The sequence below is a fragment of the Panthera leo genome, chromosome D1 (genome assembly GCF_018350215.1).
Source record: "Panthera leo isolate Ple1 chromosome D1, P.leo_Ple1_pat1.1, whole genome shotgun sequence".
Taxonomy (NCBI): Eukaryota; Metazoa; Chordata; class Mammalia; order Carnivora; family Felidae; genus Panthera; species Panthera leo.
Genome location: NC_056688.1, coordinates 61894317 through 61907604, shown reverse-complemented (window position 1 = coordinate 61907604; position 13288 = coordinate 61894317). Strand labels below are relative to the sequence as shown.

General features: G+C 38.6%; 1 protein-coding gene across 1 annotated transcript; it reads right to left on the bottom strand.

Moving 5' to 3' along the window:
• Positions 1-6463: 6463 nt before the first annotated feature.
• LOC122201232 (olfactory receptor 52B4-like) lies at positions 6464-7426 on the bottom strand. Its single transcript, XM_042907149.1, has one exon. The coding sequence runs from the start codon at positions 7424-7426 to the stop codon at positions 6464-6466; it is 963 nt and encodes a 320-aa protein (XP_042763083.1).
• Between the last annotated feature and the right edge of the window lie 5862 nt (positions 7427-13288).

Sequence of the window (13288 nt, the reverse complement as noted above, 5' to 3'; positions counted from 1 at the left end):
ACAATAGTGTGTCAGTGGCAGAGGATAAATGCAGAGATCACTGGAACAGAATAGTAAACCCCAAAACAGGCCTACATAAATATGTCCACCGGATTTTGGACAATTAATTATACAGAAGTAATTTAATGGGGGAAGAACAGCTTTTGTCAACAAATGGTGCTGGAGCAATGAACAATCATAGGCCAAAAAGAAGGGAAGGGAAGGGGAGGGAAAGGAAAAGAAGGGAAGGGTAGGGAAGAAGGGAGGAAGGGAGGAAGAAAGAAAGAGGGAAAGAGAAAGAAAGAAAGAAAGAAAGAAAGAAAGAAAGAAAGAAAGAGAAAGAAAGAAAGAAAGAAAGAAAGAGAAAGAAAGAAAGAAAGAAAGAAAGAAAGAAAGAAACAAAGAAAGAAAGAAAGGAGGAAGAAAGGAAGGAAAGAAGAAAAATGGGGAGAGAAAGGGAGGGAGGAAGGAAGGAAGGAAAGAAAGTTAACTCAAAATTGATCATAGATTTAAATATAGAATGAATACTCATAAAACATTTGGAAGAAACAGAAGAAAATCTCTCCAAAATCTGGAGCAAGATGAAGAGTTTTAAGATGACACCAAAAGCACAACCTGTAAAAGGAAAAAATCAATAAACTGGGCTTATCAACTTAAAAACTTTAAAAAGTTTTAAAAATTAAAACTTTTTACTCGGAGAAAGTCCCATTAAGAGAATGAAGACAAGCTATGGGCTGGGAAAATTTATTTGCAAACCACACATCTGCCAAAGGCCTTACGTTTACAATATGTAAAGAATCCTTAAAACTTAGCGGTAAAAACACAACGAATTCAACTAGGAAACAGGCAAATTACACAAACTTATATTTCATTGAGAAATATGTCACAGGAGAAATGTGACAAACAAGCACATGGAAAATGCACATCATTAGCAATTAGAGAAATGCACATTAAAACCACAATGGCATAGCTATCAGAGTGACTGAAATAAAAAATACCGATGACAAAAAAAAAAAAAAAAAAAACTAGGACACCAAATGTTGGTGAGGATACAAAGAAACTAGATCACTCACGTGTACCGGTAGAGCCACTCAGGAATACAGACTTCTGGCTTCTTATGAAATTAAATATTCATTTAGCGTGCAACCCAGAATTGCACACTGAAGCATTAATCTCAGAGAAATGAAAACTTACATCTACACAAACACCTATGCATGAGTGTTCATAGCAGCTTAATTCATAGCCCCAAACTGGAAACAACTGAATCGTCATTTAACATATGAATGTTTAAAAACACTATGGTACATCCCTTGTACATCCATGGTAGAATAACAGGGAATTCTACACAATAAAAAGAAATAAACTATTGATACACAGAACTATGTGGATGAATACCAAGCAAATTATGTTGAGTGAAATAAACCCAGTCTCTAAAGGTTATGGGCTGTATGATTCCATTTACGTATCATTCATAACAAAATTTTAGAGATGAACACCCAATTAGTGATTGCCAGGGGCTAGGTATGGAAGGAGAGGGATGTGGATAAGGCAACAAAAGGTATCATAAGTGGTGATGAATAATTCTGTATCATAACTATGGTGGAGGTTCTGTGAATCTAACGTCATAGAATTATTTACAACTACAGGCATATATGCTCACACACACTCACACACACACAAAGAACTATACACACACAAGCACACATACAAATCGTACACATAAAACTGATAAAGTCTATTAAGTTCTGTGGTTTGTACCAATGTCAACCTTACAGTTCTGATATTGTGTTAACTAACATGGGGTGTTACCATTTGGGAAAACAGGTTGATAGAGAGAAACATGAACTTCCAGTACATAGTTATTATGCAACTTTCTGTGAATATATAATTATTTTTAATTTTTTTTAATGTTTATTTATTTTTGAGAAAGAAAGAAAGAGCATGAGCGAGAGAGGGGCAAAGAGAGAGGGAGGCACAGAATCCAAAGCAGTTTTCAGACTCTCAGCTGTCAGTACAGAGCCTGTCGAGGGCCTGAAACCCATGAACCATGAGATCATAACCTGAGCCAAAGTCTGATGCCCAACCGACTGAGCCACCCCGGTGTCCCTAATTAATTCAAAATTAACAGATGTTTTGTAGGGGCACCTGGGTGGCTCAGTTGGCTAAGTGTTCAATTCTTGATTTCAGCTCAGGTAATGATCCCAGGGTTGTGGGATGGAGCCCTGCATTGGGCTCCATGCTAAGCATGGAGCTTGCTTGGGATTCTCTCTCTCTCCCTCTGCCCTTCTCCTCTGCTTGCATGCACTCTCTCTCTCTCTCAAATTAAATTAATTAATTAGCTAATTTAAAAAAGATGTTTTGCAGTTGTTAAATGTGAAAAAAGGTATCTTAAGATGAATGAAAATAAAAAGCAATAATTATAATAGCAAATATACATAAGTATATGTTTAACGACATTCTAAGCATATTACATATAGTAACTCATTTAATCCTCATAAGAACTCTATAATGTTTATAAAGTAATGCTAATTTAGAGATGAGAAAATGAAAGTAATGAAATTAATATGAATAATACTCAAATCCTTGCTTATAGTCAATTTTCTATGATTAAGCAATGTAACAAGACAGAAAAGATATACATATAGCTATTAATGTATTTAAATGTTAAATATTTAAATCAGTTTATAAAAACAATAAAAATAAAAATTTATCTAGACATATTGGATAAATACTTAAAAATGAGACTGAAAACATGTATTGTTATAATACAATTTAAAATTAATGAAAAGAGATAAGGAGAACCCAGAGTTTTGAGAGTTAAATGGCAAAACCAAAAATAACTAAAATCATCTGGGGGATTTAGTAGTCAAGAGCACAACCTGACAAATAAAAATAAAATGGATTTGTCTTTGCCTCTGACATTTTCCTTGGTAGAGTTTCTGTTTCCCCATCTGTAATACCTATTTTATGAAGTGCAAGTGAAGGTGATGTGAAGTAATGTATATAAAATGTTTTGCATGGGACCTGTAAAGTAAGTACACAAATGATTGTTACTATTACTTTATAAGATGAAATATGGTCATCTAATATATGTTTAACCTCAATGTCAATTAAAAATATAAGTAAAAATTGCAATATACAGCAACTTCTTACTCAACATGTCTCCAGAGGCAAGGGAAAAAAAGCAAAAATGAACTACGGGACCTCATCAAAATAAAAAGCTTCTGCACAGCTAACGAAACAATTAGCAAAACTAAAAGGCAACTGACAGAATCGGAGAAGATATTTGCAAATGACATATCAGATAAGGGGTTAGTGTCCAAAATCTATAAAGAATGTATCAACCTCAACATCCAAAAAACAAATAATCCAGTGAAGAAATGGGAAAAAGACATGAATAGACACTTCTCCAAGAAAGACATCCAGATGGCCAACCGACACATGAAAAAATGCTCCACATCACTCTTCATCAGGGAAATACAAATCAAAACCACAATGAAATACCACCTTACACCTATCGGAATGGCTAACATTAACCATCGGGCAACAACAGATGTTGGTGAGGATGCAGAGAAAGAGGAACTCTTTTGCATTGTTGGTGGGAATGCAAGCTGGTGCAGCCACTCTGGAAAACAGTATGGAGGTTCCTCACAAAACTAAAAATAGAACTACTCTACGACCCAGCAATTGCACTTCTAGGCATTTATTTACGGGATACAGGTGTGCTGTTTCGAAGGGACACATGCACCCCATGTTTATAGCAGCACTATCAACAATAGCCAAAGTATGGAAAGAACCCAAATGTCCATCCATGGATGAATGGGTAAAGAAGATGTGGTATATATATACATACATATATGTATACACAATACACAATGGAGTATTCCCTGGCAATCAAAAAGAATGAAATCTTGCCATTTGCAACTTCGTGGATGGAACTGGAGGGTATTGTGCTAAGTGAAATTAGTCAGAGAAAGACAAAAATCATATGACTTCACTCATATGAGGACTTTAAGAGACAAAACAGATGAACATAAGGGAAGGGAAACAATAATATAAAAACAGGAAGGGGGACAAAACAGAAGAGACTCATAAATATGGAGAACAAACTGAGGGTTACAGGATGGGTTGTGGGAGGGGGGATGGGCTAAATGGGTAAGGGGAACTAAGGAATCTACTCCTGAAATCATTGTTGCACTATATGCTAACTAATTTGGATGTAAATTTAAAAAAAAAAATAAAACAAGCTAAAATAAAAAAAATTGCAGTATAATATTTTTGTCCTTTTAAATGGCAAAAAAAAAAAAATAAGGAAAACTGTGCAACTCCATTATTAGTGCAGAGATAAATTATCCTCATCCTTTCTGAGGACATTTTTATAAGATTCATTAAAAAAATCTATAAAATCTGCAATAGCATATCTAGGACTCCATCCTGAAAATAAAAAATTGAAATACCCAGAGTAAGATGTATGTTCAGGGAAGTCTTATTTATATAGTTAAAAATGGAAAGCTCCAAATGTCCAATAATATTTAAAATGTATGAAAATATATATGCAAAGAACAACGAAGGTAAAGCAATACACCAAACTGTTACCAGTGGTTTCCTCCTGACTAGGGATTTTCTTTATATTTTTGTTGTTTTCCAATTGTCTTACATTGAGTATTTACATCTTATATTAAAAGACAATATGTAAAACTTTGATTTGTGAGCATAACTCGTTCTGGAAACATGCTTGTAATCCAAAGCACTTGTATACCAAGGCAAATTTCAAGAACCCTTGGCTCCGTTGTGATCATGTGACATTGGGCGTCACGTACTACTCCAATTGCAAGACATTGCTCATTTATCCAGTTAAAATTTATTAGAAATGTTTACTCGTCTTGCAGAACACTCGTAGAACAAGTTACTCGCAATCCAAGGTTTTACTGTTACTTACAAATAATTTATCTAAACATATCTGGTCTGTAAACTTAAGTGGCAAATAGAAGTGAGCCTTAAATTTGTAAATATATAGTCATAATGCTATGCAAAAAGGGCTTAAAATAATAATGCTTCATTAAATATAGTAACACTCTGCAGTAAACTACTTCATAGGCATAGTAATTGATTGTATAAATGCATATGTATTAGAAACGATGCCAACAAGTACTGCCAGAAAACTAGTTATACATAGTGGAAAAGAAACATATATAGTACAATCAATATTCTGTTTATGTATCGTATGATACTATTTTCCAGGTAGATAAAGGAGTAGATCAAGCTTTAGATACAGATGGAGATAAAATACAAACACAGACTCAGATACAGGAGTACATGCAGATATAGAAGTATATAGATATGGATAGATAGCCATAGAAGACAAATTTTTAACAATAAAATTATTCAGGGGCTGTAAAGTTTATGGGTTTATGAGTTCCATTTCATGTTTGTCTTTTTTCTTAATTTCTAATATTTTCTACAAGAAACATAGATTTTTAAAAAGATACATATTTTAAAATGAAATATGGACAACACACTATCTTGCTCAGGAAGGAAGTATCAATTAAAGAGCATACTGGGCAGGAGATGTGGTTGGAGAAAGGACCACAGAAGAGAAGAGATGAGAGGTGGGCATGGAAGGAGGAATAGGAGTTTCCCACAAGCTGATGGAGGTTATCCCAAGGCAGATCAGGGACATGGAGAGCATGGCATGATCTGGGGAAGGTGAGGCATTAATGGCCCAGTGTGTCTGATGCTCGGGTTGCTTGGAGGTGACATGGCAGTGCTGCTATAAAGGAAGTCAGAAATCAGGTCATTAAAGGCCTTGAATGCCCTGCTGAGGAGGGGATCATTGAAGAACATAGCCTGACGTTGAGATAGGAGGGTCCCTGTTCCCAGCACACACCACCCCCCAGAAACTACAGGAGAGACCATTTTCAATCCCCTCAGTCTCCTCAGGGGTTTTTCTGCCAAATACAAAACACAATTCATTTATTTTCTCTTATTACAGACATGCATGCTGATCGGATATAAATTATAATGTAATAGGAATAACTGCAAAACACAGGGATCACTGATTCCAAGAATATCATTAGCCAGAATGAAGGCCATTAAGGAGTAGAGGTTTGTATGTGATTGTCTATAAACATCAGGAGATGTCTCAGAGCTTGAGAAACTCAGTGAGAAATAGCTGAGCAAAATCCCAGGCCAGAGCACGGCTCTCACTTCATCCATTTCTAAAGATCATCCTAGAGTCATTAAGGACATATGACTTCTGAAAATCAATGCATCCTGTCCCAGGGTCTTTGCAGGAGTGGGCTTGCTCAGTCCAACATGGTGCTGAGCTCAGTTGTTTTGACAATGAAGGAGTGAGTCCTCCAACCTCCCTGGTGGTCTTGCTCCATAGACAGAACCCACTGAGCTTTCTCCTGGTGTTTCAGCTTATCTCTCCCACCCACCACTTCCACAGACCACTTCACATATGGCTAGAGATTCCGAAAACTCAGTTCTTCAACCAAAGTGATTTCTGCTTTGTAAACAACATGTGAACCACCTGCTCTCTGATTTGCTTGGTCTTAATCCCGTAAATGATGGGATTCAGCATAGGTGGGGCAAGCATGCAGATGTTGGCCAACAAGATGTGGGTATGAGGAGGAATGTGGCGTCCAAACCGCTGAGTAAGTGTTGTGAAGATCGCGGGGCTGTAAAAGAGGACAATGATGCAGACATGGGAGCCACATGTGTTAAGAGCTTTGTGGTGAGCATCTCGGGAAGGGATGTGGAAGACAGCACGGAGAATCAGCACATAGGAAACAAAAATTAGCACCACATCTAAAACCACTGTTAACATTAGGATGGAAAATCCATACCAGATGTTCACACGAATGTCATTACAAGCATATTTGGCCAAGCCAATGTGTTCACAAAAGGTGTGTGGAACAATATTATTTTGGCAGAAAGTCAATCTTTTCAAAAGAAATACTATGGGGAAAAGTGTACAGAAACTTCTCAGAATTATAGTCACGCCAATTTTTCCAATCAGTGCACGTGTAAGAATCGTGGTGTATCTCAGTGGGTAGCATATGGCAATGTAGCGGTCAAACGCCATCACCAGCAAGATCCCTGACTCAGACATGAAAGTGCAGTGGATGATGAAGAACTGAGTGATGCAGCGATCCAGGGATATCTCCCCAGCACGGAACCAGAAGATGGCCAAGGCCTGAGGTACTGTGCACGTGGAGAGGACAACATCTGCTCCGGCCAGCATGCAGAGGAAGAGGTACATGGGTTCATGGAGGCTACGCTTTGTGAGGATAATGCAGGTGAGCAGGCTGTTCCCAAGGAGGGTGATGACATAGGAAACGAAGAAGGGGATGGAAATCCACACATGCTGGTCCTCTAGCCCGGGGATGCCCAGCAAGCGGAAGATTGTATGGCTAACAGCAGTGTGGTTTATGGTTGTCATGCTTGGAGCAGATGACCTGGGATCTCACTTTCTGTTCACAAAGAGATGAAAGAATTATTCTAATATTCCTTGTGAATATTAAGACTTTTGTCATATCTCACACTCTTCATCTTCTCAGAACATGCAAATAGGAAATACGCAAGGATGAAGGATATGGTCTGCACCACAGTGAGTGACAGTCAATTATCCTTACCTCCAACTAACCAAAGTCAGAGACATTACTGTCTGTATTTCACTTTAAAAGAGGATTATGCATAAATAGAGAAACTCATTATTCATGACTGGGAAGAGTGTAAAAAGATACTTGAAACTGACTAATTTAGTAGACAAGAGGCAGCATAAGAAAAGGCGAGCATACCAATCAATGCACAGTATGTTCATGAAACACTTCCAGCGTAGGGTGACAGGTGCATAGGGACTTGCACAAGCAGTGAAGAACCTGATCACAACTTCATACTTAGACCTCACCCTTCACACAGGACACAGCCATCAGATGTCTTAAAGCTATTAGTGTTGAATGATAACCCGTGAAGGTTTATTGGAATAGTAATTGAAGAGAATGGATGCTAAAATGTAAGTTGGGTTCCAGGAATAGAATGGATCTGAATGTAATACAGCCACAGAGGAATTAAACTAATATTTATTAAGCATTGTTTTATGCCAGGAATTGCAGTATGCACATTATACGTGGCATTTTGTATGCTCTTCATGTAGGGAGCAGACATCCACTCTAGGGAGTGGATATTGTCTCCATTTCACACCTAAAGAGGGACTCAGAGAATATGAAATTCTTGTCCAATTTCCCAATCAATAATTGATAGAAATGAGTTTGAAATTTCTCCGACTTCAGTGCATACAGTTTGCTCATTTGTGAAGAGAATCAAGAGAACTTCAAGAGGTAACAGGGCTTGTGTGTCTCATGTTCATACCTTGGGGAGCTAAGCCTAGAAATGACTGAAAGTGGAAAAAGAAAGGCATTATTTCTGGGGATGGGGAGTCGTAGTACTTGACATTTCTAAGATTCTTCTGATAGAAACTAACATGTAATTTTACCATTTGTTTCCTAATACACCTTCCTTCATTCATTAGCTTAATCATTCAGCAAGCTTATTTGGAGCATGGGCTGTTTTTCAGACATCATGTCCTGTGCTTGAGTCCTAACTGGGCTTATAGATTGAGAGAATTGTGGGTAGGTAAGCAGATGAGAGCAGTAAAATGTTACAGGTGTAATGGGCTCAGAGGGCACCTCCTGAGAAGACAGCCATGTCTAATCCCGTTTTCACCAGAATGAAGAAGAAATGGAACCAATAATAAAATACCTTCATCCTGGGGTTTCTGAAAATGTTAAATGACAAGGTATCTTAAAATATCTAGCTCAGGGGCTAAGATAAATCTTATGCTCACTAACAGTATTTCTTCCACTCCAGCTCCCTCTTTTGGTGCTGCGATTTTTCTTTCTGGGGAGGAAAATCGGCTCCTGGTTTTTCACACCTGCCGAGATGCCCTGGCCCCTTTCCCAAAATTCCCTCCAACATCTGGCTTGGGGCAGGTGACCCGTCTGCTGCCATTCTCAAGGCTCTTTTCATGGTTTTCCAGTAGGGGTCCATAGTCTAAGTAAATGTGTTTTCTGTTTTCTCATCTCTCGTAGAACTATGAGGCACCTGCCATTAACTGGATTGCTTCTCCTGATTTGCCACCCTACAGGAACTTCCATCTGGCCCATACATTCTCAGCTACCCTCCCAGACCTCACTTTCCACAGCTGCTAGAACCAATCAGATTTGTGCTTCTGGTCTTTACCATTCTTTGTCCAGATGTATCAATAGCCTCCAAGAGGCCCGTCACCTCCGGCCTTTTGGGGACAGAACACCAGCCCAGTCCTTACGTGGATCTCGGAACCTCTCCACCCCCAGATGTCTAATTCACTCACCAGCCTTAGGCTGAGTCTCCAGGAACAGAGGCCATGAGATCCATAATAAAAATTGGCTGGTGGGTCAGGAGTTGGGCTGTTTATCCTCTCTTGTGGAACTCTGGAGGGAAGTATTTATACCAGGGCTCCGGGGACAGAGCAGGTCTCCACCAGCCTCACCTTCTTCCCAAATGGGCTGGGTCTCTAAAATCATTTCCCATTACCCTCCCTTCCCCCTGACCCTCTTACTCTCTTGCTTCTCTCAAGATGCTCTGATAAGAAAGCCTTTTCTACCTAATCTAGTCTTGCTAGAGGCTTATTTAATGAATGTTGACTCATTTTCAAAGGGAATATTAAATACTCACAATTACTATGTACCAATGATTTCTATTTGTAGTTTTTTTCCTCACAAAAAGACTTAGGTTGAAGTTATATTCATTCCCTGGATTTTAATAAGTTGGAAATTTTAGAATCATGAATAATGATGTTTAAGTATTGCCCAAGAGTATATGAGCATTTATAAACTGTTAACATGCTTAACAGTTAGTGGAAGAGGTGTGAGTCTTAATTACCTTAAACATTTGTATTTTATTTGCCTGCTCCCTTTGGCGGCTGTTAAGATTTTTCACTTTATCTCTTTTTTACTTTATCTCTTTAGTGTACACAGACACAGTTTATTGATTTGTATTCTCTTTGAGGGTCAATGAGCTTTTGTAATCTGTAAATTTATGACTTTCATATAATTTGGAAAATTCCAGTAATTATTACTTCCAAAATTATTTTCTACCTCAGTCTCTCATCTCAATTTTGGGATCCCAACTACATATGTTAGACCTTCTGGCATTGTTCCATCAGCACCTGAGGGGCTCTTCATTTTTTTTTTTTTTCTTTTCCTCTCACATCTTTAGTTGGAAAATTCTACTGATAAATCTTATGGTTAATTATGAGAAGTACAACTATCAAGGTCAAAGAATAAATGTATTCATAGATTTGTTAGGTATTAAAAGTTCCCTCATGGTGGTTGTACCATTGCCATCTGTCATTCTGATTGTTTATCAAGTGTGGCCATTTGCAAGAATGGCTGCCAATAATTCTTCCCTTGGCTGCACACACAAAGCAATTCCCCCAATCATGAGGTGTAGTCTATTCTCTGACCCATCGAATCTGGGATCACCTTATGACTTGCATTGGCCAATAAAATAGACTTGAAATGAGGTGTGCATTCCAAGGCATATGGACCTGGCAACTTCCATTTTGCCCTCTTGGAGGCCAGCAGCCATTTAAAAAGCTGAGGATAGACAAATGAATCAGAGAACATGTGGAGAGAGATCACACAGAGGACAAGAGAAGCATACCAGCTGACAACCATAAAGGTAAGGGTTTTGCTTTAAAAAAAAATTTGTTTTAATGTTTATTTATTTTTGAGAGAGTGAGAGCACAAGTCAGGGAGGGGAAGATAGAGAGGGAGTCAGAGACTCGAACTCAGAACTGGGAGATCATGATCTGAGCTGAAACCAAGAGTTGGACGCTTAACCAACTGAGCCACCCAGGTGCCCCTAGTTGCTTCTTTATAGCATAAACATGAACTGTTCTTGGCATACAGTAGGCACATGATAAATATTTATCGAATGAAATATGACAGAATGAATAAACTTTGAGCAATAGAAATACGTGACTTCAGTTGCTGGGTGTCATTTAAGGTGCTTGGATACCCTGAAATCTGGTGATTCCCCAATCAGGGAGAGTTTGGCAGAGTTTCAGAATGTTTTATGGGTGTTGGATGATGCCAGGGAATGGGATTTGGGAGCCTCTCACTATTCAATTCGTCGAGGAATTTATCAAGAATTCCCACCTCGGGGCGCCTGGGTGGCTCAGTCGGTTAAGCATCCGACTTCGGCTCAGGTCATGATCTCGCAGTTCGTGAGTTTGAGCCCCGCATCAGGCTCTGTGCTGACGGCTCAGAGCCTGGAGCCTGCTTCAGATTCTGTGTCTCCCTCTCTCTCTGCCCCTTCCCTGCTCATTCTCTGTCTCTCTCAGTCTCAAAAATAAATAAACATTAAAAAAAATTAAAAAAAAAATGAAAATTGCTTAAAAAAAAAAAAAAATTCCCACCTCAGCCTGGTACCTCAGGCGGTGAGGCATTTCACTGCAGGCTACATTTACAGCAATATTTCCCATTTCATTTTTTGTAACTGCTCCTCAGACACAGTGCATAATTCATCCTTCACCCCTCGTTTGTCATGCCATGCACTTCTACTACCTCTGCATCCTTACACTCATTGACTTTTTGCCAAAAATATCCGGTTTGATTTTTTTTGAGTCATATAAAATCATGAAATTTTTACTTTAATTTTTTTTAAGTTTATTCATTCATTTCTACAGAGACAGTGAGCGCGAGTGGGGAAGGAGCAGAGAAAAAGGGAGAGAGAAACCCAAGCAGACCCTGCACTCTCAGCACAGAGCCTGAGGCAGGGCTCAAACTTACAAAAACGTGAGATCGGGACCTGAGCCGAAACCAAAAGTCAAATGTTTAACCAAATGTTTAACCGACTGAGCCACCCAGGTGCCCCCTGAAACTGTCACTTTAAAATAATAGTAATGAAATGCAAAAAAAAGGACAACTGTTGCTAGTGAGGTTTAATTTACTTTTTCTTTGCTCTTTTATATATATCTTTTTACATTCATAACCATACTATATCTTTTATAGAGATTTATAATAGTTATTATATTTCAAACATACGATTTTATGGATGCAAAAGACATCAATTTATGACAGAATCATATTTTACCCATCCATTTCATAACTGTTTTTAAATTTTTAATAAATTTTCATTGTGATAAATGTATATAACATAAAGGTTACCATCTTGATCATTTTTAAATGTACTGTTCAGTAGTATTAAGCATGTTCACACTGTTGTGCAATCGATCTCCAGAACTTTCCATCTGCAAAACTGAAACTCTATAGTCATTAAACAACTACTCATTCCCTGCTTCCCCCCAGCCACTGGCAAACATAATTCTTTTTGTCTCTATCAGTTTGAGTACTCTCAATATCTCATATAAGTGGGATCATACACTATCTGTCTTATGACTGGCTTATTTTATTTGTCAAAACGTCCTCAGGTTTCATCCATTTTGTAGCATGTGTCAGAATTTCCTTCCTTTTGAAGGCTGAATAATCTATTATATGTAGAAACAACTCATTTACAGGTTCTCAGACCCAATTCCAACATGGGGGAGGTCCTCCACAGAACACAAAGCAATTCTAGGCAACGACCAGGGTGTCCAAGAATTAACTTCATTCTGACACCACCTTCCCAGAGATAGCATCAGATTCCGCAGATTACGTGTTCAGTCCTACAAGACTACCTACCCCTGCCCCCATCTGAGACACCAGGTGCAAGTCCCAGGCAGTTACCTGGGCTTCTGACTTGTACAACCACAACCTCCTCCTTAGGTTCTTTTAAACTCAGGAAAACATTTACATTTGTCAGCTGAAGGATGGAATCAGCATCCTCATGGAAGAGATGCGTAGGATGAGGTATGGAGAAAAAGCGAGGAAATTCCAAGCTCTCTGAGTGCACCACTTTGCCCCAAACACCTGCTGTTCACCCAGTCTTTTTGGGTTTTTATAGAAGCTTCATTCAAAGTCATGATTGACTAAGTCATCGGCTATTGGCTGATTCAACCTCTAGCCCCTCAGGATGTCAGGGGTGGGACTGAAAGTTCCTACCCTCTAATCACAAGTTAGTCTTCCTGGCTACCAGCTTCTTGGGTGGTGTCCAAAAGTCACCTTCATTAACATAACTAAAGACACCTTTATTACACTTAATCACAGGAAATTCCAAGGGTTTTAGGAGCTGTGAGTCAGGAACCTGGAAAGAAGACCAAATACATATGAGGAATATATTTTGGTTGTCTGGATGACCAAATACATACGTTTCTAATAAA